General features: G+C 45.7%; 1 protein-coding gene across 1 annotated transcript; it reads right to left on the bottom strand.

Moving 5' to 3' along the window:
• LOC105879846 (tumor necrosis factor receptor superfamily member 10B-like) lies at positions 1-24024 on the bottom strand. Its single transcript, XM_012780421.3, has 11 exons — positions 23914-24024; positions 23249-23821; positions 16963-17065; positions 11675-11788; positions 10489-10600; positions 9417-9490; positions 9234-9332; positions 8680-8711; positions 8145-8237; positions 2170-2242; positions 1-686 (listed from the first exon to the last, which is right to left on the bottom strand). The coding sequence occupies exons 1-11, from the start codon at positions 24022-24024 to the stop codon at positions 373-375; spliced, it is 1698 nt and encodes a 565-aa protein (XP_012635875.2). The 3' UTR covers positions 1-372.
• Positions 24025-24037: the final 13 nt, after the last annotated feature.

The following is a 24037-nucleotide window of genomic DNA, read 5'->3' on the forward strand; positions in this document are numbered from 1 at the left end:
TATTCCCTCCTCCCCCAGGTATGGCAGTTGTTGGGGAGAGGATTAGGGAGGGGCAGCACCAAGATGGGAGCCTGGGGCCCACCCTTGTTCTTCTTCTCAGGTGGGCGATTGCACCAAGGTAACAGCACTCACTTTTGTCCCTAAGAGACCTGGAATCCCTCGCTATCTACCTAACATTTGTACTCCAAATCCACTGAAAAAGTTCTAGGATGTGTCATCCACTGGATGATAGTACATGTCAGAGTTTCTTTAGGTATCAGTCATGTGAAATTTTTGCCTATTTCCTAAAGGCTGACGTCCAGTTGTGATTTTTTTCTAGGAAAAAAAGGTAAACTAGGGAAGCTCTGGAGTCCTACAGAGACTCTTTCACACTCAGGACATAGCAGAGCCTGCCTCACCGTCTAGATAGATGAACTTCCCGGAGCCCACCAGGTGGTCCTCAATGGTCTCCTTTGCGTGCCTTTCTCCCAGACTGTCCAGGGCCTCCAGCAGGGTGTGCACCGAGGCTGCACGCCCCTTCTTGCTGACCCATCTCACCAGCATTCTGTACAAAGTGTCTTCTGGGCTGCAGGCGCTGGCACTGGCCACGTGGATGTCGTTGTCTGTCAGGCCCATCAGTCTCATGAGGGGATTCCAGGACTTACAGGGCACGACTTCTGGAAAGTAGTCGAAGAACAGCCTCAGAGCTAGGTGGAGAAAAGCCATGGAGACAGTCAGGGGAGTTGGAACTCAGGTCAGAAACGGCAGAGGATCCTGTATCAGGCCTAGAACCCAAGGGTAGAACCTACTGGGCTCTCCTGCAGGGGGACCTGCTGCTCCAGTGTCCTGACCTGCTCCCCATCCACAGAGAACCAGCCCACATTTCCAGGGCCCCATCTGCACCCAAGGTGCTGTGGGCGGGAGTCAAGGTCACCAGAGAATGCTGCCCTAGGGCAGGGCTGGTAGCCCCCCTTGGGAGGAGGGAGGGATGTTGTGGAGGCAGAAAACAATGTGGGGTACAAGCCAGAGGGAGGGACAAAGAATGGATGCAGTGTGGGCTCAGACAAGGGAAACTGCTTGGGCTGTGCTTGTCATGGGAGCAGGTCCCAGGGCAGCCCGGCCTGTATCTGTGGAAAGCTCAGGGCCTATGCTAGGAGAGTCTTTGGTTCACACCTAGCTCAGCCTCACTCTCTAGCACTGGGGCAGGGCCAGATGGGGCAACAGACTCTGAGCAAGAAGTGAACCTTAAAATGGAGCAACCCCACCCAGCTCAAGCCTATGCAGGGATTAAGTAAGATGTGTGTGCAACATGCTAATACCACCATCCTTAGGGACAGAGGGTGGCCAGGAATATGAGGCTGTGTTTTATTTTTTTCTTTTTCTTGAGACGGGTCTCACTCTTGTTGCCTGAGCTAGAGTGCAGTGGTGGCATCATAGCTTACTGCAACCTCAAACTCCTGGGCTCAAGTGATCCTTGTGTCTCAGCCTCACAAGTAGCTGGGACTACAGGCATGCGCCACCACGCCCAGCTACAGGCTGTGTTTTCTAATAGCCTCATTTAAAGAAAATAAAAATGATATTATCCCCATAATATGCCGAAATAAAAAAATAAAATAAAAAAAAATAAAAGAGACATAAAAGATTTTTTAAAAAATAGAATAAAAGAGACTGTGTAACAGAAACTCTCAAAAAAATGATATTATTTTAATGTAAGGTACTGACTCAATATATATATAATATAATTTTAATATGCAATATCAGTGAGATATTTTCCTTTTTTTTCTTTTGCATTAAGTCTTTGAAATCCTGCCTGTGGTTTACACTACAGCTCAGCAAACTGGGTCTCAGTATCTCCTGGGGCCAGTGGGTGCTCTGCAGGACAGTGTAGTCTCTCAGGAGGCCACTGGGGAGCTGAATCAGGTCCTGAACAAGGGAGGAGGTAAGAGGTAGATGACAGTGTGGACAGAGTTGTTAGGGTTGTTGTCTCGTTAGGGTGCAGAGAGGGTAGGGTAGAGAGGAAGAGAAGAAGAGATGTGAGAGAGGCATTTAGGGTTCAATGACAATAGCATAGGATCCCTTGCTTCTGGCATTGAATGTTCTGGAAGAGCCCTATCAGCTATGGGGATGGCAGTTAGGACACTGTCCCTGTTCCCTGTCCTCCTTCTGCATCACCAGGAACAAAACACTTACTGTCAATGGGGTCAGCACCATTTGCTGGAACCAGCAGCTTCCTTCTCTGAGACCCTTCAGCTTCTATGTGGTCCTGTAACACACAGTGGGAAATGATCTTGGTCAGAGTCAGGAATCTTGGATTCCAGTGCAGCCCTCACAGCCAGCTGGCTATGAAACCTACAGCATGTGACTTTCAGAACAATGTTCTGCCATCAAGACAAGGAAGGAAACAATGTGGATTCTTGGAAGAGGCCAACACAGTGATCCTTATTTTAGATAGGACTGTACACTTAAAAAACCCCAAGGTTTAAATAGCAATAATTAAAAATGAATATGTCCAGATGAATGTTAAAACACGTCTCAGAAATAAATTAGAAAATGGAATTACAAAAGGTCCAAAACATTAATACAAAAACCAACTTTGACAAGGAATAGGAATTTTGTCTGAAAAAAAAAAACCAAAAATCTTGACTAAGTCATAATAAAACACTTGACCTCAAATACTACCTTCTTTGATAAGAAAACTATTGAATATTGAAAATCTCTTAATTCTTCCTAATACCTTTTATATTATTAAGGTAATATTAAAAAAAAAAGTCAAGGGATCTTTTGGAGGTGTTGGAGAAAATCTTACAAAATAATTCTATATTTTAGACAAGAAAATCCAAAGGTAAGGAGCAACAACTGTTCAAGATGGGAAGGAATCAGTGAAATAACTCCAGAAATATGAAGAATCAAAGCAAAAGGACACCCCCAAAAGGGAACCAGCTCTCTAGCAATGGATACCAACCAAAATCAGAACACTAAAATGACAGATGAAGAATTTCGAACGTGGATTATAAGGAAAGTCAATAAAATGCAGGAATAAATAGAAACTCAACATAAAGAAACCACGAAAAGAATGCAGGAAATGAATAAAAATTAAAGAAATTGAAATATTAAAGAAAAATCAAATAGAACTTCTGGACAGAAAAATTTATTCAAGGAATTACAGAACACAGTGGAAAGCCTTAAGAACAGTTTAGACCAAGCTGAAGAAAGAATCTCAGAGACTGAAGATAACACCTTTTGATTAAACAAGTCAGTCGCAGAGATAGAGCAGAAAAATAAGAGAAAAGAGCAAGGCCTACAAAAAATATGGGATTATGTGAAGAGGGCTAACATAAGGAGAATCATAGGCATCCCTGATGGTGAAGAAGAAAATACATAAGAGTTGGATAATCTATTTGAGGGAATAATTGAGGAAAAATTTCCTGGCCTTGCTAGAAATCTAGATATCTAGGTACAAGAAGCTCAAAGGACTCCTGGGAGATTCATCACAAAGAAGAAAACACCATGACACATAGTCATCAGACTGGCCAAAATAAACACAAAAGAGGCTCTCCCATGAGCCATAAGGTGAAAACAGCAGGTAACCTACAAAGGAAAACCCATCAGACTAACTTTAGACTTCTCAAATGAGACTTTAAAAGCTAGAAGGGATGGGGGCCCCATTTTCAGTATTCTCAAACGGAATAATGCCCAGCTTAGATTTTTTTCCCTGCAAACCTAAGCTTCTCATATGAAGGAGAATTAGTTGCATATCTTCTTTTTATGTATATATACAGGCAGTCCCTGGGTTATGGATGAGATATGTTCTCTCTTTTTTTTTTTTTTTTTTTTTTTTGAGACAGAGTCTCACACTGTTGCCCAGGCTAGAGTGCCATGACATCAGCCTAGCTCACAGCAACCTTACACTTCTGGGCTCAAGCAATACTATTGCATCAGCCTCCCAAGTAGCTGGGACTACAGGCATGCCCCATCTAATTTTTTTCTATATATTTTTAGTTGTCCAGCTAATTTCTTTCTATTTTTTTAGTAGTGACAGGGTCTCACTCTTGCTCAGGCTGGTCTCAAACTCCTGAGATCAAACAGATCCACCCACCTCAGCCTCCCAGAGTGCTAAGATTACAGGCGTGAGCCACCATGCCCATCCAGATGAGATATGTTCTTGAGAATGTCTTTAGGTTGGATTTGTATGTGATTTGGATCCCTGATGAACAGTACATGTATGGTAATAATGATAATAACAATACGATAGTGGCTCATATGTGGTAATAATAATACAGTGTAATACTATAGTAATAATATTAATAATACCCCTGTACTGTAATATTAATAAGTTACGGAAACTATTGTGCTTTTTTAATTCCTAGGCTAATACGAATTTTACTCTTATTTTGAGCTTCTAACCAAATCAATAATAACCTTTCCACTTCAATAATTAATCCACTACGCTGCTTAGTAATAATTGATGCTTTCATAGTAGCACTATCTTTCTCATGTTCCCTTATTCTCACTTTATCTTTTATAATTGTTCCAATAGTCAAGCAACTAAAGCCTGATGCTTTCCCAATGAAAGAGGTTGTCCAGCCTTTCTCTAAGTGCTTGATTATTTCTGCTTTCATTTCCATTGTAATCACCTTTTTTTTTTTTTTTTTTTTTGAGACAGAGTCTCACTTTGTTGCCCAGGCTAGAGTGAGTGCCGTGGCGTCAGCCTAGCTCACAGCAACCTCAAACTCCTGGGCTCGAGTGATCCTTCTGCCTCAGCCTCCCGGGTAGCTGGAACTACAGGCATGCGCCACCATGCCCGGCTAATTTTTTATATATATATCAGTTGGCCAATTAATTTCTTTGTATTTATAGTAGAGACGGGGTCTCACTCTTGCTCAGGCTGGTTTTGAACTCCTGACCTTGAGCAATCCGCCCGCCTCGGCCTCCCAAGAGCTAGGATTACAGGCGTGAGCCACAGCGCCCGGCCCGTAATCACCTTTCTTTTTACTTCAGGCTCACCTGGACTTGCGGTGGACTTTCACTTTGGAGGCATGGTCATGAGGGTAAACACAGACTCAAAAAATCAAATTAAAAAGTTAAGATGAAAGAGATGGTATGTGCCAGCAACCACATAAACAATGAGACTAGCTGGGCGCGGTGGCTCACGCCTGTAACTTTAACACTCTGTGAGGCTGAGGTGGGTGGATCGTTTGAGCTCAGGGGTTCGAGACCACCCTGAGCAAGAGCGAGATCCTGTCTCTACTAAAAAATAGAAAGAAATTAGCTGGACAACTAAAAATATATAGACAAAATTAGCCGGGCATGGTGGCGCATGCCTGTAGTCCCAGCTACTCAGGAGTCTGAGGCAGGAGGATTGCTTGAGTCTAGGAGTTTGAGGTTGCTGTGAGCTAGGCTGACGCCATGGCACTCTGGCTGGGGCAATAGGCCGAGACTCTGTCTCAAAAAAAAAAAAAGAAAAAGAAAAAAGAAACCTTGACCAGAAGACTCACTGATATCCTCAAAAGACACAAGTACACTGTTACCACACACACAAAAAAAACCAATGAGACTAGCTGCTTTTGTAAAGATGCTGCACCAACAAACTGTTTGTGCCATGTGGGTTTGTTTATATGTGTGGAAGAAACGAGTTCCTGAATTATTAATCTAATTATTTAATTATAAATTATCCTTATGGGGAGCCTTGGGGGCCCATCTGTAAGTATGGACTTCTGTAAGTCAGGCTATCTATACCCCGGGGACTGTTGTGTATATATATTTTCTTTTCTGTGGACTTGCATAGAAAAATAATACTTTCTCTTTATTTAAAAAGAACATGGTATAGATGCAAGGAAGGAACAGAAAGAAACCACCTGGGTGGAAGAGATCATTGTCCATATACACATTTGACATGTGGCAAAGGAGGCTCCAAAGGCAGAGAGAAATAGAAGAGTCAGTTGCTCAGTGGGCATGGGGAGGAGACAGAAACTCAGAACAATTCGTCACTGCATATTGGATGAAAAAACAAATTCCATTTATATTAATCTGTGGTATTAATAAAAAGTAAATCACTAAAAAAATAAAACTGTAAGAAACTAGATAATCTCATGTTGGACAGAAACAATTCCAAAGCTTAAGAAAAATGAAAAATTAAAAGTATATACTGATTTAGGCCGGGCGCGGTGGCTCACGCCTGTAATCCTAGCACTTTGGGAGGCCGAGGCGGGCGGATCGCTCAAGGTCAGGAGTTCGAAACCAGCCTGAGCGAGACCCCGTCTCTACCAAAAATAGAAAGAAATTAATTGACCAACTAAAAATATATATACAAAAAATTAGCCGGGCATGGTGGCGCATGCCTGTAGTCCCAGCTACTCGGGAGGCTGAGGCAGTAGGATCGCTGAGCCCAGGAGATTGAGGTTGCTGTGAGCCAGGCTGACGCCACGGCACTCACTCTAGCCTGGGCAACAAAGTGAGACTCTGTCTCAAAAAAAAAAAAAAAAAAAAAAAAGTATATACTGATTTAACTATTCAATATCATATCAAAACTGATACATTGATATGAACAATAACTGGATGTGTGTGGATGTAATAAAAAAGCACTTCTAGGCCCGATGCGTTGGTGCACGCCTATAATCCTAGCACTTTGGGAGGCCAAGGTGGGAGGATTACATGAACTGGGGAGTTTGAGATCAGCTTGAGAAAGAGTGAATCTCTATAAAAAAGAGAAAAATTAGCCAGGCATAGTGGCTAATAGTCTGTAGTCCAAGCTACTCAGCAGGCGGAGGCAGGAGGATTGCTTGAGCCCAGGAGTTTGAGGTTGCAGTGAGCTATCAACCACTGCACACTAGTCTGGGTGACAGAGCAAGACCATGCCCCAGAGGAAAAAAAAAAAAAAGTCAAAGAAAAAAAGAAATAAAATAAAACGCACTTCTACACATTGACTCAGAAATTCTACTTCTTCTTGGAAGCCTCTCTATAAACAGGATCAGAAATCTGGAAAAAGATTTATTTTCAAATATGTTCAATGTAATAATACTTTTAGAGTAAATTTAACACTCCTGCCGTTACAAGCTAGGGCTCCCTAAGGTCTGTTAGGAGCAAATGGCAGAGATCACGCAGCCCTTATTCAGTAATCAACAACCCCCCGGCACCCACTCTGTGCCTGCGTGGCACTAGGCTCTGGGGACACAGCCAGAACAGGACAGGGACTTAGAAGAAGGTCCCACAGAGTGGGGCGGTCACCACTCGGGCGTGGCTGCTCCAGCTCGTGCAGCTCCAGCCCCTGCAGTCCCTCTGTTAGGTAGATAGTTAGGATCTCCAGCTCTTCTCAGACAGGGGCTCCCTGCTTTGGTGCTGTCTTGAGCAACGGCTCCACCTGGGAAGAAGGATAAGGGAGGGGCACTTCATTTTTGTGTTGCCCTCCCTTAATCCTATCCTGAGCAACGGCTCCTGCTGGGGAAGGAGGGAATGCTTTATCAATCTAGGAAGTCCCCAGCCTGGGCATGATAGGATTCAGAAAGTGACCTAGAGTAACCTACGGGTAATCAATATGCCATTAGCTTGAAACTTCATTGCGGTCCACGCCTCCCAGGTGGGCTTTCTTAGCAGGAGCTTGTCTATGCAGATGGAATTTTGAGAATACCCGTTTATTGGTTATTTGGTAACATCCTTCACCTCCCAAGAGCCCACCTCTAGGCTTGGCTAATAAAAGAAAAAGATACAAAGAGGTCAGGAAAAAATGAGTGGGTCAGTCAGTGAGGGAGTGAGTTGGTCTGTCTCTCTACGGACCCATTTTATTCTACAATAAGCAGCTGCTCTTGTGAAACTGCTCCCTGCCTGAGGTTACTCTCTCATACTGGACTTCTGGTGATTTTTCCAAGAAAGGAGTCAGAGGACTGGGATGATAGTCTTGGACTTGACACTTTGATGTGTCTGGTTGTTCTTTGGCCAAGAGCACACCGAGAACAAAGGGCAGACTCCCACCCTGACATCCTGGGTGGTGCCAAAACCCAGGATTCTGACACCTCCATCCCCTGCAGTCCCTCTGTCCCCTACAGTCCCTCCACTCCCTCAAGCTCCGCTTTCCCCTGGGCCAGGAGAGCCGAGGACCCACCCTCGTCCTCTGTCTACAAAGTCCTGGGACAGCAGTAAGACTAGGATGCGGCACGGCCGACCTCACTCACCGGATGCTCTGCCTCCCTTGGGGACAGTATGGTGACACCTCTGAGATCTGCTGGCTCTGGGCTTTCCATTTTCTGCTCAAAGACTGGGGTGGACTGACGAGAGTAAAGAGGTAAAGAGCAGACACGGGGCTCCACACCCAGGGCTCCCTTCAGGTCCCCCAGGGCACTGCTGCTCCTAACATCCCCACCCCTTCCAGTGGGGTCACCCTGGTGGGCAGAAGCTGAGCACATCCAACATTTGCTGCTGGCACCACACCCCTCGTGCTGTGTTAAGGCGGGTCACCCCCATTGCCAAGGTGAAGAGCTATGGGCTGGGGGTGTCAGCCAGGTGGCAGGAAGGACAGGGCTACAGCATAGCCTGCAGGGTGCTCTAAGTAGCCATGTGCCCTGCACGGTCAGCCAGAACCCCCAGGCCACAGCAGAGAGCCAGGACAGCCTTACAGGACAACGAGGATGCGACCACCCAGGGCTCTGTGTGGGCAGGAAGCAGTTCCTGAGCACCCAGTACTCCCAGGTCCTGGAGAAAATAACTCACTCTGCCCACGAACTTGGGGTCCTGGTCACAACCTGGAAGAGAAGGGAGTCCCCTTAGCAAGCAGGGAGGGTCCCATGCAACAGCCCCCTCCCTGAGGACAGTGCCTGGCCAGGCGTGAGCTGGGGGTTGAGACACTGGACAGGCAGCCTGGGCCTGGGGACAGAGATGGGGCCTTTCCAACTCTGGGGCACCCTCAGGAGGGAGGAGGTAAAGGAAACAGAGTTAATACAAACACATGTAAAATGTGTTTGGTTCTAAAGCCGTGGAAACCCCCTGAGAACTTCCGGTGCTGGCCCTGAGCCCCCGTGGAGCCGACTCCCTCTCTGCCCTGGCTGGGCCCTGAACACGGGGGCAGGGGAGCTGGCCCTGCCCTGCCGACTTGGGAGGTGAGGGCACCGCTGGCCCCGAGAGAGGGACTGATGAGATCCTGGTCCTGGGGGTGCAGGTGAGGGGGAGATGGAGTGACCACCACAGGGGTTTGGGAAACAGGAAGAGGGTGTTTCCGCCTATGGAGCAGAGTACGGGGAGGGCCCCCTCCCTCAGCCAACACCTACCTGAGCAGTTTCTCTTCCTGCAAAGTGTCACCACCAAGACCACCAGCAGCAAGACAGCCACAGCCCCGAATACGATCTGCATCCTGAGGAGCCCATGGCCTGAAGACGGGAGGGGAGAAGTGGAATTCCTGGCCTAGGTCGCTGGCTCTCCAGGAGCTGGGGCTTCGCCAGATGCCTTAGTACCTGATCCTCTGTGGACGCACACAAGGTCACTCCAGGGGGTGCAAGGCCTGTCCTCGACCATCCCATCAGGGCACCTGGGTACACACAGGGAGGAGAGGTGGGATTCCATGAGGGAAGACCGGCCAGATGGGACAAAAGAGGAGCCAACCCCCCCTGCCCCACCCACTGCCACTGAGCAGGTGACAGAGGAAATATGGGCTCCTCATGTTGCTGGGGGCCCTGCTGTCCCTTCTGAGTCTGGGGTGGGATCTGAGCATATGAACTTCAGCCCCTCGGGCTCCCTGCTCGGGGGTCAGGGCTGTGGCCTCCAGCAACCTTCTCTGCTGGGAACGTGCGGCGCTTCTCTGCTCTGCAGGGGAGGCCGGGAGTTAGCAGGAACCTCGCTCCAAGGGAGGTCAGAAGACCTCGTGGTCACAAGCTGAGCCACGTCCTCCAACTCTTGCTACCACTGAGCTCCCGTTCCCACCTGTCTGCCCATCCCCCCTTGTCACATGAACACAGGGGGTCAGAGAAATCATCGCTATCAGCCTTTAGGACCCCAAATAGGGAAAAGGCAGGTTTTGAGGGCCAGGGTGAGGACAGCTGCATTGGCTCAGGTCCTCATGGGAATCTAGAAGGAGCTACACCCGTGGGTTTATTATGACCTCTGTGGCCACGGGCTCATTTGTCATGGTCCCTGCTTGGATAAGAAAATTATTAAAAATTGCATTTTAGCACTCAAATTTGTTCAAGGATAATTATTAATACATCTCAGGGTGGATTTTTCACAGTTTTGATTTCAAAATACAATATTTGATGGGCCACTAAGAATATCATGGGCCCTAAGTCGTGGCCTCCTGTGCCCAGAGGGACACGCACTGGGGAGGTGTGGGAAGGGGCTGCTGCAGGGATCAGGGTGGGGACAGGCAGATGGCCCAGGAGGGGTCACCACAGGCTCAGGATACCCCACAGGGTCAGGGATGCCCCATGGGGTGGAGGCCCCATGGGACCCAGGGGAAAGGAGGGGGTACAAGGAAAATTGCGTCTTCTGGGCTCCTTTGAGCTGCAGGGCCCCCTGCCTCTCATGTCTCACCTAGCACGGCATTTCTGGCAGAACTCAGGGGAATCTTCTACTCGGAACGTGCCTGGTTTGCACTGACACTCTCTGTTTCTGGTCGTGGTGCAGTTACTTCTTGGCTCTTCATCTGGAGACAAAAGGAAAAGTCTTTGGGGATATGTTTCCTTGGCATGTCCCTCAACCCTTCCTCACTACTCCGACTCCCTCCCATTCAGCTCAACTCAGGTCATCAAGGAGTTCTGAAGGCCAGTTTCTGCATCAACCCACTCGGGGTACACAGAGGACAGCCACCCTTCAGCTGTCACTAATAGAGTCGTACAACAAGGACCAACATTCATTATCTATTATACCAGATTGGGAAAAAAATCATTTAGATAACATGGTAAGTAGCAACGGAGGCACAGGGTGAACAAGTAAGACCCTGGCAGAAGACCCCATGGGTGACTTCCCCAAAGCCTGGCCCTGCTGGCGAGGAGGGAGGGGCCTGAGGACATGGGCTGAGAGAGGCACCTGCCAGGAGCACAGAGCCGGGGGTCGAGAGGGAGAGCCTGGGCCAGGCCAGACCCATGTCACAGCTGAAACCCAGCCCTTTCCCCTTGGCCACGCCTTCTCCATGCTGTCAGGATACTCCCTGCCCTCGCAACTGGTTTTTAAAAAGATTTCCTTACCAGGTGGCATGCATTATAAAAACAATTTATGTTTTATTTATTTAATGACTCAAAGATATAATCATAGAATAATAGGGTTTGCTGAAGACCAAGTTGGACTGGAGCCCAGGTCTCCTGATTCCATTTATGCTACCGCTTTATGCCATGACCCTGCATTCCATCCTCGGGCACAGGGTCCACATATTCTTTTTTTTTTTGAGACAGAGTCTCGCTTTGTTGCCCAGGCTAGAGTGAGTGCCGTGGCGTCAGCCTAGCTCACAGCAACCTCAAACTCCTGGGCTCCAGTGATCCTTCTGCCTCAGCCTCCCGGGTAGCTGGGACTACAGGCATGCACCACCATGCCCGGCTAATTTTTTATATATATATCAGTTGACCAATTAATTTCTTTCTATTTATAGTAGAGACGGGGTCTCACTCTTGCTCAGGCTGGTTTTGAACTCCTGACCTTGAGCAATCCGCCCGCCTCGGCCTCCCAAGAGCTAGGATCACAGGCGTGAGCCACAGCGCCCGGCCAGGGTCCACATATTCTGTACCTGCATTACAAACTGTACAGGGTAAGCAGGAAGAGAGTGCATTCCAGTGAGTAGTGTAGTCTACTCCACAGCTGCAGAGGTGACAATCTCTACTATCTTCTGATATATGGGTTCCTGGGAGGGGAGAGAAAAAGCTGATGAATGAATCTTCACAGGATTCTCAGAGACTGGGGAACTCTTTTTTCAGCCATTAGTGGAATCCAAACAGAGAAATCCACTGTACCTGGCTTGGTCAGTTCATCAATTCTGAATTTGTTACATACCTTAGACCAGCACTACTGACAGAAATATAATACAAGCCACAAATTAAATTTGAATTCACACTTACCACATTAAAAAAGTGAAAGAGGTAAATTAATTTTAATAATGCATTTTTACTTAATATACCCAAAATAATATCACTTAAATGTATAATCAATGTAAAACATGGAGATATAATATTTTACATTTTCATAGTATGTTTTCAAAGCATAGTACGTATTTCTCACTCAAAGCATATCTCAATGTGAGGTAGCATATTTCAAATGATGAACAGTCCCATGGACCTACTGACTACTTCTTCTGGACAGCATCATCCTAGACCCTAGAAACTCACACAAGAAAGTCCTAATACCTGTCCTCAATGAGCTCCCAGTTAGTGGAAGATATAAACAGGCGTAGAAGTAATATGATAATGGAAAAAGCCTTCAAAATTACAGCTCATGTCATCAGCCATGGAAAGAATATGGAAGGAAAAATGGATCCTACCTCTAGAGAGTCAAAGAATGACCCAAAGAAATGGAAGCCAGAGCCACCCTGGATGCGAGAGGCATTTTGAAATTGGAAAGTGTGAGTCCCCCAACTTTGTTTTTCTTTTATAAGATTGTTTTGGTTGATCTAGTTCCTTTCATTAATAAATTTCCTCTGACTTTGAGGATGGGCTCTTCCAGTTTTGAAATAACACTATTGGGATATTGATAAGCATTGCATCTGTGTATCACTTTGTTTACTTTGTCATCTTCACACTATTAAGTCTTCTAATCCATAAACACAGAATGTCTTCCTGTTTATTTAGTTTTTTTTTCATTTCTTTCAGCAATGTTTTTTAGTTTTCAGTGTAAAAGTTTTTCAGTAGCAAAGAACAATCCAAAAACGAAATTAAGAAAACAATTTCATTCACAGTGGCTCAAAAAGAATAAAATATTTAGGAATAAATTTAACAAGGAGGCACAAGACTTTTGAAAAAAGACTTGTCTACACATATAAGAAAACAGTCTTTAAGCAGGCTAAATTCAAAGAGAACCAGACCAAGACACATTATAGTCAAATGGATAAAAGCCAAACACAAACAGAAAATCTTGAAAGCAGCAAGTACTCAGTATGTACTAGAGAACCTCAACTGATTTCTCATCAGAAACTATACTGGCCCTGACACCGTGAATAATGTATTTAAAGTGTTGAAAAAGAAACCCTTCAACCAATAATTCTATATCCAGCAAAACTATCCTTCGAGAATGAGGGAGAAATTAAGACATTCCCTGATAGACAAAAACCAATGGAGTACATTACTAGCAGACTTGCCCTGTGAAATGTTAAAGGGAGTCCTTCAGGCTGAAATGAAATGACATTATGTAGTAGCTCAAAGCCATATGAAGAAATAAAGGACACTGGAAAAGGTAACATCATAGGTAAATATAAATGCCAGTATGCCATAGTCTACTTGGGCTGCTATAAAAAAAATAACAACAGGCTGAGTGGCTCCAACAATAGACATTTATTTCTCAAAGTTCTAGAGGCAGCCACTATCTTGCTGTGTGCTCACATGAACTTTTCTTTTTGCACACATGGCGGGGGGAGAGAGAGGGAGGGGCCGTGCACGCAAGTTGTCTGGTATCTCTTATTTATTTATTTGGTATCTCTTCTTAAAAGGGCACAAACCATCATGAGGGCTCTACCTTCATGGCCTCATCTAAACCTAATTACTTCCCAATGACACCATCTCCATATACGATCACATTGGGTGGAAAGGCTTCAACATACGAATTTTGGGAGACAAGATTCAGTCCACAGCACATTATTATAGTACCTTTGGTTTGTAAATGCTGTTTTTTCTTTACCTACATGGTTTTTCTTTTTTTTTTTTTTAACTCTCATACCTGAGCCAGTTTATAGATCTTTTTTTTACCTATATGGTTTAAAAAGCAAATGCATAAAACAACATAAAACAATGCATATAAATCTATGTTGATGAGCACACGATGTACAAGGATGTGTCTATGAAAACAACAATACAAAGAGGAGAATTGTTTCTTTTATAGCCAGGATTCACAGGTCTAGGAATCAAGGGGTGCAAAAGGGAGTGGCACCCCTCACTGTTATCGTCAGTAGCCTTCTAGCAAAATGTTTGCTTCCTGTTCCTGCAACTTTATGCTTTGCTGGCCTCAAGGGCTTAGTTCCCGAGTTTCATCAGGAGACACAACAATGATTTCATCTATTATATCAATGACTTGGAGTTAGGACTCCTACCTGGCCACTATGGGTTCCTCATGTTTCTGAATCAACAGGCAAAAAGTTACTTACTGGGGCAATTGATCCTGACTACCAAGGGAGACATCAGACTGCTATTCCATAGTGGAGATAAGAAGAGTATGCTGTAATACAGGAGATTCCTTAGGACAGCAGTCCCCAACCTTTTTGGCACCAAGGACCGCTTTTATGGAAAACAATTTTTCCACGGACTGGGGTAGGGGTATGGGGTTTGGGATTATTTTGCAGCTGCTCCCCAGCACTAGCATCACCGCCTCAGCTCTACCTCAGATCATCAGGCACTAGATTCTCATAAGGAGCTTGCAACTTAGGTCCCTCACATGCGCAGTGTACAGTAGGGTTCGAGCTCCTATGAGAACCTAATGCCGCTGTTGATCTGACAGGAGGCGGAGCTTAGGCGGTGCTGCGAGTGACAGGGAGTGGCTGCAAATACAGATGAAGCTTTGCTCTCAGCTCGGGTCCTAAAAGGCCAGCACTGGTCTGAGGCCTGGGGGCTGGGGACCGCAGCCTTGGGGCATCTCTGAGTGTCACCATGCCCTGTGATTAAAGCCAATGGAAATCTACAGCAACCCTGGGTCACCCTATCAGACAGAGAGCCACAACCAGCTGAGGTGCTTGGTGAGGACAAAAGGAATACAGAATGGGTAGTGAAAGAAGGTAGTTAAAAATACCAGCCAATATCAGCTATAACTGTTAATACATGACCAGTTACTAAAACAAAGACTATAATTGTTATTTCTTCCTGATTTTGTTATGCTTATGTTTTTGTATATAGATATGTTAAGCAAATATCTGTTTTCTTCCCTCTCTTATCCCTTTATACAACATAGAATGCATTGACATTACATTATAGTATTAAGTGTTGTTAATTTACATCATAGTATTTAAGTTACGGGATAGAAAGGAAAAGAGTAAACAACATTCAAAGACTTTGCATTCTCTTCTGGAGAAAGGATTAGTGTTTTTGGTTGTATACAGAATAGTTGTATCATGGTAGGCAGAAGGGTGATCTTGTTATTGCCTTTATTTGGATATTAAGTATAGTCTAACTGAAGTTCCAGACCAGCCTGAGCAAGGGCAAGACTCAGTCTGTACAAAAAATAGAAAAATTAGCTTGGTGTGGTGGCACGTGTCTGTAGTCCCAGTTACTCAGGAGGCTGAGGCAGGAGGATCACTTAAACCTAGGAGTTGGAGGCTGCAGTGAGCTATGATAACAACACTGCACTCTATCAGGGGCAACAGAGACTCTGTCCCCCCCAAAATAAGGAGTGAAGAAAATCTAACAGAAATAACATACAAATGGTATCTGCCTCATGAACAGATTCTCAACCTCATTCACCCTAACAGAAACAGAAATTAGAGGAGATTCTGTGTCTGGATCCTTGGCATGTGGTGCCCACTCTTGGGGGAGGAAGCTTCTCCTTGTTCCGGGACACAAGTTCCACGGACAGTTCCTTCCCAGCCCCTTTGCTGACCTGTCCCCTGGACTGGCGCCTCCATGTTCCGGTCCTTGTGCCCCCTCTCTTCAGTATCTATAGTTTCCTTCTAGAGGATCCCCACAAGACTGAGGCTTCAAGAATCACCTATGTGCTGGGATCCCCAAATGTGTACTGCTGGCCTGCCACACACTGTCTCCTCGGAGGCTCGATTCACCCCGAGCAGTTGGGTTTGGTGCCTCACTCGTCCTCACCGCCTGCATTACAATCCAGCCTCAAATGCCGACAGTTCACCCCAAATACATCCAGAGTCCTTCCTACTCCTTCAGCTCCCTTGTCTCAAGCAGCAATAGGCACGTTGACAGTTCAATGTGTGCGTCTGCTCTGGCCTGGGCTCTTTCTTCTCCAGGATCTGACCTGTGACAAGCCCTGCTATACAAGGAGGGTTTGAAATCCTGGAAGGGAGGGGCAGCCTTTCCTGTGGTGCCCAGTAATGAAATGCAAACTTGTAAATGGTCTGTAGAAATCACAGGATGCTACTCTTGCCAGCTCCAGAAGCCCTGGTGCAGTGGATGATCTATTTCCACCTCACACGTGTGCAGAAAGAAGGAAACAATTGTGAGACAAATACGACAGTCAAGCAGCCCTGACAGGCACGGCTGCCTCCCCCAGGGCTCAGCTGACCCTATGGAGCTGAGACGGCCACCATGTAGCATGCCCAGGGGAGCACTCCCATCCCCCACCCAGACAAGGCCCTCCACCTGCGTCCTCGCTTGCCCTCCTTCAATCCAGGAGTAAGGACTAAAAGTACAAATTGGATCCTGACAGCCCTCTACTGAAAACTTCCCATCAAAGTTAATCACTTGCAAAATAAAACCCACGTTCCTTCACGTGCAACCTGCCCCTTCTTGTCCCCTGACCTCTCTGCGCTCCACTCACCCCAGCGGCCTCCTCCCAGCCCCTGCCTCCTGTTGCACTCGATGCTATGGGGGCACTCTCAGAAGCTCTCTTCCAGGCTTTTTGCACTGCTGGTCTCTCCCACTTTGGGATGCCAGCCCACTGTCACCATCCCCAGGAGGACTCACAAGCCCGTCTCTGCCCTACTCAATGATCCCTTAAGGTTCCTGCCAGCCTCTCTGAACACATTCATTCCATCCCAGCAGGAAGGCTCCAGGAGCACAGGGCCCCTGCCATCCACTTGCACAGTGCCTGACTCACAGAAGGCATCCAATAAATCCCTGTGGAATAAAGAACCAGGAGTTCAGGAAGCAGAAACCTGGAAGCTCATGGCGACAGAAGAGGAGAAGTGAGAATTGGAAAATGTACCTGGTGGACACAAACCCTCCTCAGGGTTGTGCCTCCATCGCTGGGGGGCAGGTATCTGCTGAGGAACCCTGTTCTGCTTGGTGGTGGCAGAGTCAGCCGGGACCTGTGGGGTCAAAGCAGGGATGGACATAAGTGGGTTCCAGACTCTCACCCCTCCCAGAAGAATACAGAAACCATATGTGATATTCTCAACTAGAGATAGCATCCATTAATATTTTGTCTCATGTAGTTCCACTATTTGACCATATATATGAATAGTCTCCCTCTCTCAGACATATACACACAGACACACACATTTTTACACATGAGGGTTACACTATGTGCAAATTTTTTAAAAATTGGGATCTAGGATCAAATATTAAATAATGAACTTCTAATTTTAAAAAAGGTGCCTGACATACAAACCAATGGAATAATATAGAGGAGCCCAGAAATGAATGCTCACATATAGTCATATATTGCTTAATGACAGGAATGTGCTATGAGAAATGAGTCGTTAGGCAATTTTGTCTTTGTGCTAACATCATAGAGCACACTTACACAACCCTAGAAGGTATAGCCTACTACACGCCTAGGCAATATGGTATAGCCTGTTTCTCTTAGGCTACAAATTGCAGCACGTTACTGTCCTGAATACTGTAGGCAATGACATTATGACACAATGGTAAGCATATGGGTATCTAAACATATATAGACATAGAAAAGGTACAGTAAAATTATGGCATTATAATCATATAAGGCCACCGTTATGTATGTGGTCCACCATTGACCAAAACATGTTGTTATGTGGTACATGACTGTATATGGTCGAATGATTTCTGACAAAGGTGCAAAGGCCATTTAATAGGGAAAGGACAATCCTTTCAAAAAATCATTTTGGGAAATCTGGATATCGACTCATAAGAAAACAATAAGCTTGTACCCTTACCTTACATATATATAAAAATTAACTCAAAATGGATCAAAAAATCTAACATAACAGTGAAAAATATAAAACTTTTAGAAGAAAACATAGAAGCAATTCTTCATGACCTTGGATTTGGCAATGATTTCTTGAATATGACATTAAAAACATAGGTAACAGGCCAGGCACGGTGGCTCATGCCTGTAATCCTAGCACTCTGGGAGGCCGAGGACAGCGGATCACTCGAGGTCAGGAGTTCCAAACCAGCCTGAGCAAGAGCGAGACCCCGTCTCTACTATAATGGAAAGAAATTAATTGGCCAACTAAAAATATATACAAAAAATTAGCCGGGCATGGTGGCGCATGCCTGTAGTCCCAGCTACTTGGGAGGCCGAGGCAATAGTATTGCTTGAGCCCAGGAGTTTGAGGTTGCTGTGAGCCAGGCTGACGCCACGGCACTCACTCTAGCCTGGGCAACAAAGCGAGACTCTGTCTCAAAAAAAAAAACATAAGTAACATAAGAAAAAAATAGATAAATTGGACTATGTAAAAATTTAAAAATTCTGTGCATCAAATGACAATCAACAGAGTGAGAGGGCAACCTATAGAATGGGAAAAACATTTGCAGGTTATATAATTGATAAGGGTTTAATATCTAGAATATATAAAGAACTTCATATTTCATCAATCACAACAACAAAAAGAACAAAAAGCAAACAACCTGGTTAAAAAATGAGGAAAGGACTTGAATAGACAAGCTTCCAAATGACCAGTGAGTCAATGAAGAAAATTAAATGGGAAATTTTTAAATATCTTAAGAAAATCAAAATGGAAACACAACATACCAAAACTTACAGGATACAACAAAAGCAGTTTCAAGAGAAAACTGCAATAAATGCCTATATCAAAAAAAAGAATGAAGATCTCAAATAAACTACTTAATGTTATGCCTCAAGGATATAAAAAAGAAGACAAACTAAGCCCAAAGTTAGCAGAAGGAAAAAAACAATAAAGATCAGGACAAAAATAAATAAAATAGAGACTTGAAAAAAAACAATACAAAAGATCAAATAAACTACAAGTTGGTTTTTTTAAAAAACATCAAAATACTTCCTCCTCTACGCTTTATAAACTGTTCTATAAGTGTTGTAAGGCAAGCTTCTTACCACTTGGTTTAAGTGTCCCAGATTGCTATCTGTACTTTCTCTTATTATGTGATAATGTACTTTTTGATTTGATTTCATTTTTGACAGTCTTAATTTTTTTTGTGAAATCTTTCAGATATTCTACAAATAAGATCATATTATTTGGAAACAGAGATTATTTTACTTCTTCCTTTACAATTCAGATGCCTTTATTTCTTTTTCTTGCCTAATTGATTTGGCTAGAACTTCTCGTATCATGTTGAGTGGAAGTGGCATAAGTGGGTATCTTTATCTTGTTCTTGATCTTAGAAGAAAAGCTTTCATTCTTTCACCATTGAGTATGATGTTAGCTGTGGGGTTTTCTAATATGGCTTTTACTTACTATGTTGTAGTAGTTTCCTTCTATTCCTAGTTTGTTGCATATTTTAATCATGAAAGGGCTTTAAATGTCATCAAATGCTTTTCCTGCATTATTTCAGATGATCATGCATGTTTCCCCCCTTTATTCTATTAATGTGGTGTATTACTTACATTGCTCGATTTTCATTTGTTGAATCATCCCTGCATTCCAGAAATAAATCACACTTGCCCATGGTGTTTGATTCATTCAATGTACTGTTGAATTCTCTGTGTTAGGATTTTGTTGAGAATTTTTGCATCAGTTGGGGGTATTAATCTGTAGCTTTTTTTTCTTGTAGCGTCTTTGGGTTTGGTATCAGAGCAATGTTGGCCTCACAGAAAGAGTTAAGAAAGGTTCCCTCCTCTTCAATTTTGTGAAGGAATTTGATAAGTATTGGTATTAGGTCTTCTTTAAAAGTTTGTTAGATCAGTTCATAAGCAGTAATAAAGTGAAAAAAAGAAAAAAAAAAAATAAAAGTTTGTTAGAATTCACTAGCAAAGCTATCAGGTTCAGGGATATTTTTTTTGGTCTGGAGATTTGTGATTACTGATTCTACCTTCTTAGCAGTTCTGGGCCTATTTAGATTTTCTATTTCTTTGAGATTCAGTATTGGTAGGTTTTGTGTTTCTAGGAATTTGTCCATTTCATTCAGGTTATCCAATTCCAATTTACTGGCATGCAGTTGCTCATAGTATTATCTTGGGCTCCCTTTTATTTTTGTAGAGTCAGTGGGAATGTCCCTTCTTTCATTTCCCATTTCAATAATTAGAGTTTTCCTTTTTTTTTCATAACCAATCTAGTTGAAGGTCTATCAATTTACTTGTTTTTGAAGAAGCAATGTTGGTTTTTGTTCATTTTCTATATTATTTTTCTATTCTCCATTTTATTTATCTCTGTTTTAATAATTATTTCCTTTATAATGCTAACTCTGGGTTTAGTTCACTCTTCTCTTTCTAGCTCCTAAAGTTGTAAAGTTAGCTTGTTTATTTGAGATCTTTCTTATTTTGTAATGAAAACATTTCTGGCTATAAATTTTATAAGTGGAATCAGATAGTATTGGTACTTTTCTATGTGGTTTCCATCACTCGACACAGCTATTTTGAAATTCACTCATTATCACATGCATCAATATTTCATTCCTTTTAATTACTAGTTGTATTGTGGAATTAGTATTATAACATTAATGTAAAATGTAAGAGACTTGGAATAATGTATGTCCAATCATCACCAACCCACATTCTTTTTCTATAATTGTCTTAGGCATGTACATATGTTACAAACCCACAAACACTGTTATGGTATTTGATAATGTATATTTTCAACAAATAAAGAGAAAATAGTTCTTTAACTGTGCCTTCATATTTTCTAATGATATTCCTCCCTTCCTTAAGATTTATATTTCCATTTTGTGTCATCTCTATTCAGACTGAAATCGTCATTTAGCCTTTTGTGTCCTGCAGGTCTGCTGCCAATGACATACTCATACTGTCATTCAGATTCCTAATTCATTTTTCTTTCTTTTTTTTTTTGGAGACAGAGTCTCACTGTGTTCCCCCAGCTAGAGTGCCGTGGGGTCAGCCTAGCTCACAACAACCTCAAACTCCTGGGCTCAAGGGATCCTCCTGCCTCAGCCTCCCCCACAGCTGGGATACAGGTGCTCACCACTACACCCAACTAATTTTTATATTTTTTGTAGATATGGGGTCTCCAACTCCTGAGCTCAAGCAGTCCTCCCTCCTTGGCCTCCCAGAGTGCCAGGATTTCAGGCGTGAGCCACTGTGCCTGGCCCGGATTCCTAATTCTTAAAGCCATTTTATGCCCATTTACTCTTTCTTTTTTGTTAATGACCTCAGACAACTCTCAGATTAGGAAAACTAGAATCCACCCTGAGTCTCTTTTCCTCTTCTTACCAAATCCATCATATCACCTGTCTGTTTTACCATAACCATTGCCCTCAGATCCATATTGGCTGCCACTCCCCCCTTCAGGATGATTCCACGTGACCACTCAACCTAACCACCAAAGCTGCAGTGAGCTATGATGATGCCACCACACTCTAGCCCAGGCAAGAGTGATAGCTTGTCTCAAAACCAAAACAAAAACAGCTACAAAATTAACCCAAGCAATCTCTTCTTTCTTCTCTAGATCACCCATGCACTTAGAAGCTGCCCTGGATAATCAAAGTTACTACACAGTCTGGTTGTTGTGAGAATTAAGTGTGTTAATATGTATATAAAGTGCTGAGAACAGAGCACTTTAAGTGCACGTGCTGATTAGCACAATCACAGCTCTCGATGCTATTGTAATCACGCCACATTCTCCAGACCAACAATAACACAGCCGGGGCCTTGCAAGTGCACAGGCAGAGTCACATATGGAGGAAAGACATCCCCACAGGCCTCACAGTTGCTCTGGAAGTGGGGAGAGTCGGGGAAGAGCAGGGGAGGGGAGGGTGGTGGCATCTTGTGCTTCCTGAAAATTATTTAGGTCTCCCATGTTACCTCCTCCACCAGACTGCAGGCCCTCAGGAAGCAAAATCCACACAGGGCTCTTTTGTCCTCCCCCAACCCCAGACACAGACTTTCCCAGAGCAAAGGGCTCATCGCCTACTTCATGGGTGGGTAACTGCCCCCCAAGACACATGAGGTGAGCCTAGTGGTGGCCTCAGCTCACCACCGAAGAACAGGCTCCAGGCTGCAGCACAGGGAGGGGACGCAGACAGGAGCTCCCAGAGGCTGAGTGCAGGGCAGAGACCCTGAGAAGCAGCCGCATAGAGGACTCTGGAGCCCTGCAGAGGGCACGCCCAGGGTCTGCAGAGACCTTATGTCCGAGAGGAAGCCGCCAGGTGAGGGGAGACTATCAGACATCAGCGGGTGGGCCATGATCCAGGCCCACCCAGGGCTGGGAATTGCTCATGTTCCTGATCCCATGGTGGGCACACCTCATGATGGGGGTGCTGGGACAGTTACCATCAGAAGGGACCCGCTGTACCCTTAGTACTGTACTAAATTAGTCCCTGAATGAGGCCGCTGAAGATAAGATAGAAAGTTAAAAGTTAAAATCAGGTGATCAGACTGATCTCAATACCCAGTACACTTTAAAAGAATAACACAACTAGTCTCAGGTGAGGTGGCTCATGCCACCTTACAGAATCCTAGCACTTTGGGAAGCTGAGGTGGGAAGACTGCTTGAGGCCAGGAGCTCAAGACCAGCCTGAGCAAGAGGCAGAGCCCTGAGCAAGAGGCAGAGCCTGTCTCTACTAAAAACAGAAAAAATTAGCTGGGCGTCGGGGCATGCACTTGTAGTCCCAGATACTTGGGAGGCTGAGGCAGGAGCCCGGGAGTTGGAGGTTGCAGCAAGTTATGATGACGCAACTGCACTCCGGCTAGAGTGCGACCTTGTCTCAAAAACAGAACAAAATTCAATACCCAAGAAAGTAAAATTCACAAGGGGGTTGGGAGGAAGAAAGGGACAGAGAGAGGGATGGAGAGAGGAAGGGACAGAGGGGGAAAATGGTAAGAGGGAAGGCAGACAACCAGGCGGTGGCTCCTCGTGGCTCCCAGGGCAGCTTCCCGCTGGGCCAGGCCCTCCCTCCTTCCCGGAATCCACCCCCAGGCCGCCCAGAGCGCGTTCTTCTCCCTCGCGGCCCGGGTAGGTCCTGCGGGTTGCTGGAAGCCCGCTCTTCCCCTGACTCTGGTACAGGTCCGTCCTGCCGCGACTCACCCAGCCACAGGTGCCCGGACCAGACGGCCCGGCCCGTCTTTGTGCCCCAGTCCCCCCGCCCCTGCTAGCACCAGGCGCGCTCTCCTCGCGCATCGGACCGCGGCGGGAACTCACCTTCAGCAGGACTCCTCCGAGGAGCACGGTCTTGACCCAGAGCAGAGCCCTGGCTCCCGGGGCGCGACTGCGTCTCGGGGCGCGCCGGGCGGGGGCCGGGGCCATGGCGGCAGGAGCGCGGTCCGCGGCCGAGGTCGAGCCGCGCAGCAGAACCGCGGCGCGCGGGGGCCCGGCGGCGCGCCTGAGCGAGGCTCGCCTCAATAAAACGAAAGACGAACAAACAGAAAAGAAAAAGAAAACCCTCTGCGAATCTGGCAGGCGGACCGGCGCGCGGGCCGCGTGGAGCTTCTCCCGCGCGAAGTCAGAGTGTCTGCCGCACTCGGACGGCACGGGGAGAATAAAATGTCCTCTGGCAGCACCTCCTGCACGAGCGGGGGAGAGGACACAGGAACCAACACGCGGAGCCGCTGGGCGTGGGGTGCGTCTCCGCGCCCGGCCCGGGCGGGGACAGTCAGGCGCCGAAACGGGGGCGGGGTGATCTGGGGGTGGGGTGGGGGTGTCGCCTCCCAGGACGGCGGCCTCCGCTGTGAACCGGGTAGTCAGTCGGGATTCCAGGTGGGCCTTGATCCCGCCCTATTCTCAGGGCACCTGTCCCTCCTGTCCTCAAACCCGAACTTCCCCCCTCCTGACTCAGGACTCTGCGCCCCTCAGCTTCTCCCTCCCACCCGCACGGGCCTCATCAACCTGTGCGCGGCCGCACTGCACCCAGCTCCTTCGCAGGGAAGCTTCCTGGGCAGGGGCTCGGCCCTAGCAGCTGAGCAGCCAGGTGCTGGCATCGAGCAGGTGCTT

Source organism: Microcebus murinus, chromosome 1 (assembly GCF_040939455.1).
Source record: "Microcebus murinus isolate Inina chromosome 1, M.murinus_Inina_mat1.0, whole genome shotgun sequence".
NCBI lineage: Eukaryota > Metazoa > Chordata > Mammalia > Primates > Cheirogaleidae > Microcebus > Microcebus murinus.

Coding starts and splice junctions, on each gene's coding strand:
- LOC105879846 (XM_012780421.3), bottom strand. CDS start 24,024: ATGCCAGCACCTGGCTGCTCAGCTGCTAGGGCCGAGCCCCTGCCCAGG. Junction 17,066..23,248: donor TCGGAGGAGTCCTGCTGAAG/GTGAGTTCCCGC, acceptor TTGACCCCACAG/GTCCCGGCTGACTCTGCCAC. Junction 10,601..11,674: donor CTGTACAGTTTGTAATGCAG/GTACAGAATATG, acceptor TTTTGTCTCCAG/ATGAAGAGCCAAGAAGTAAC.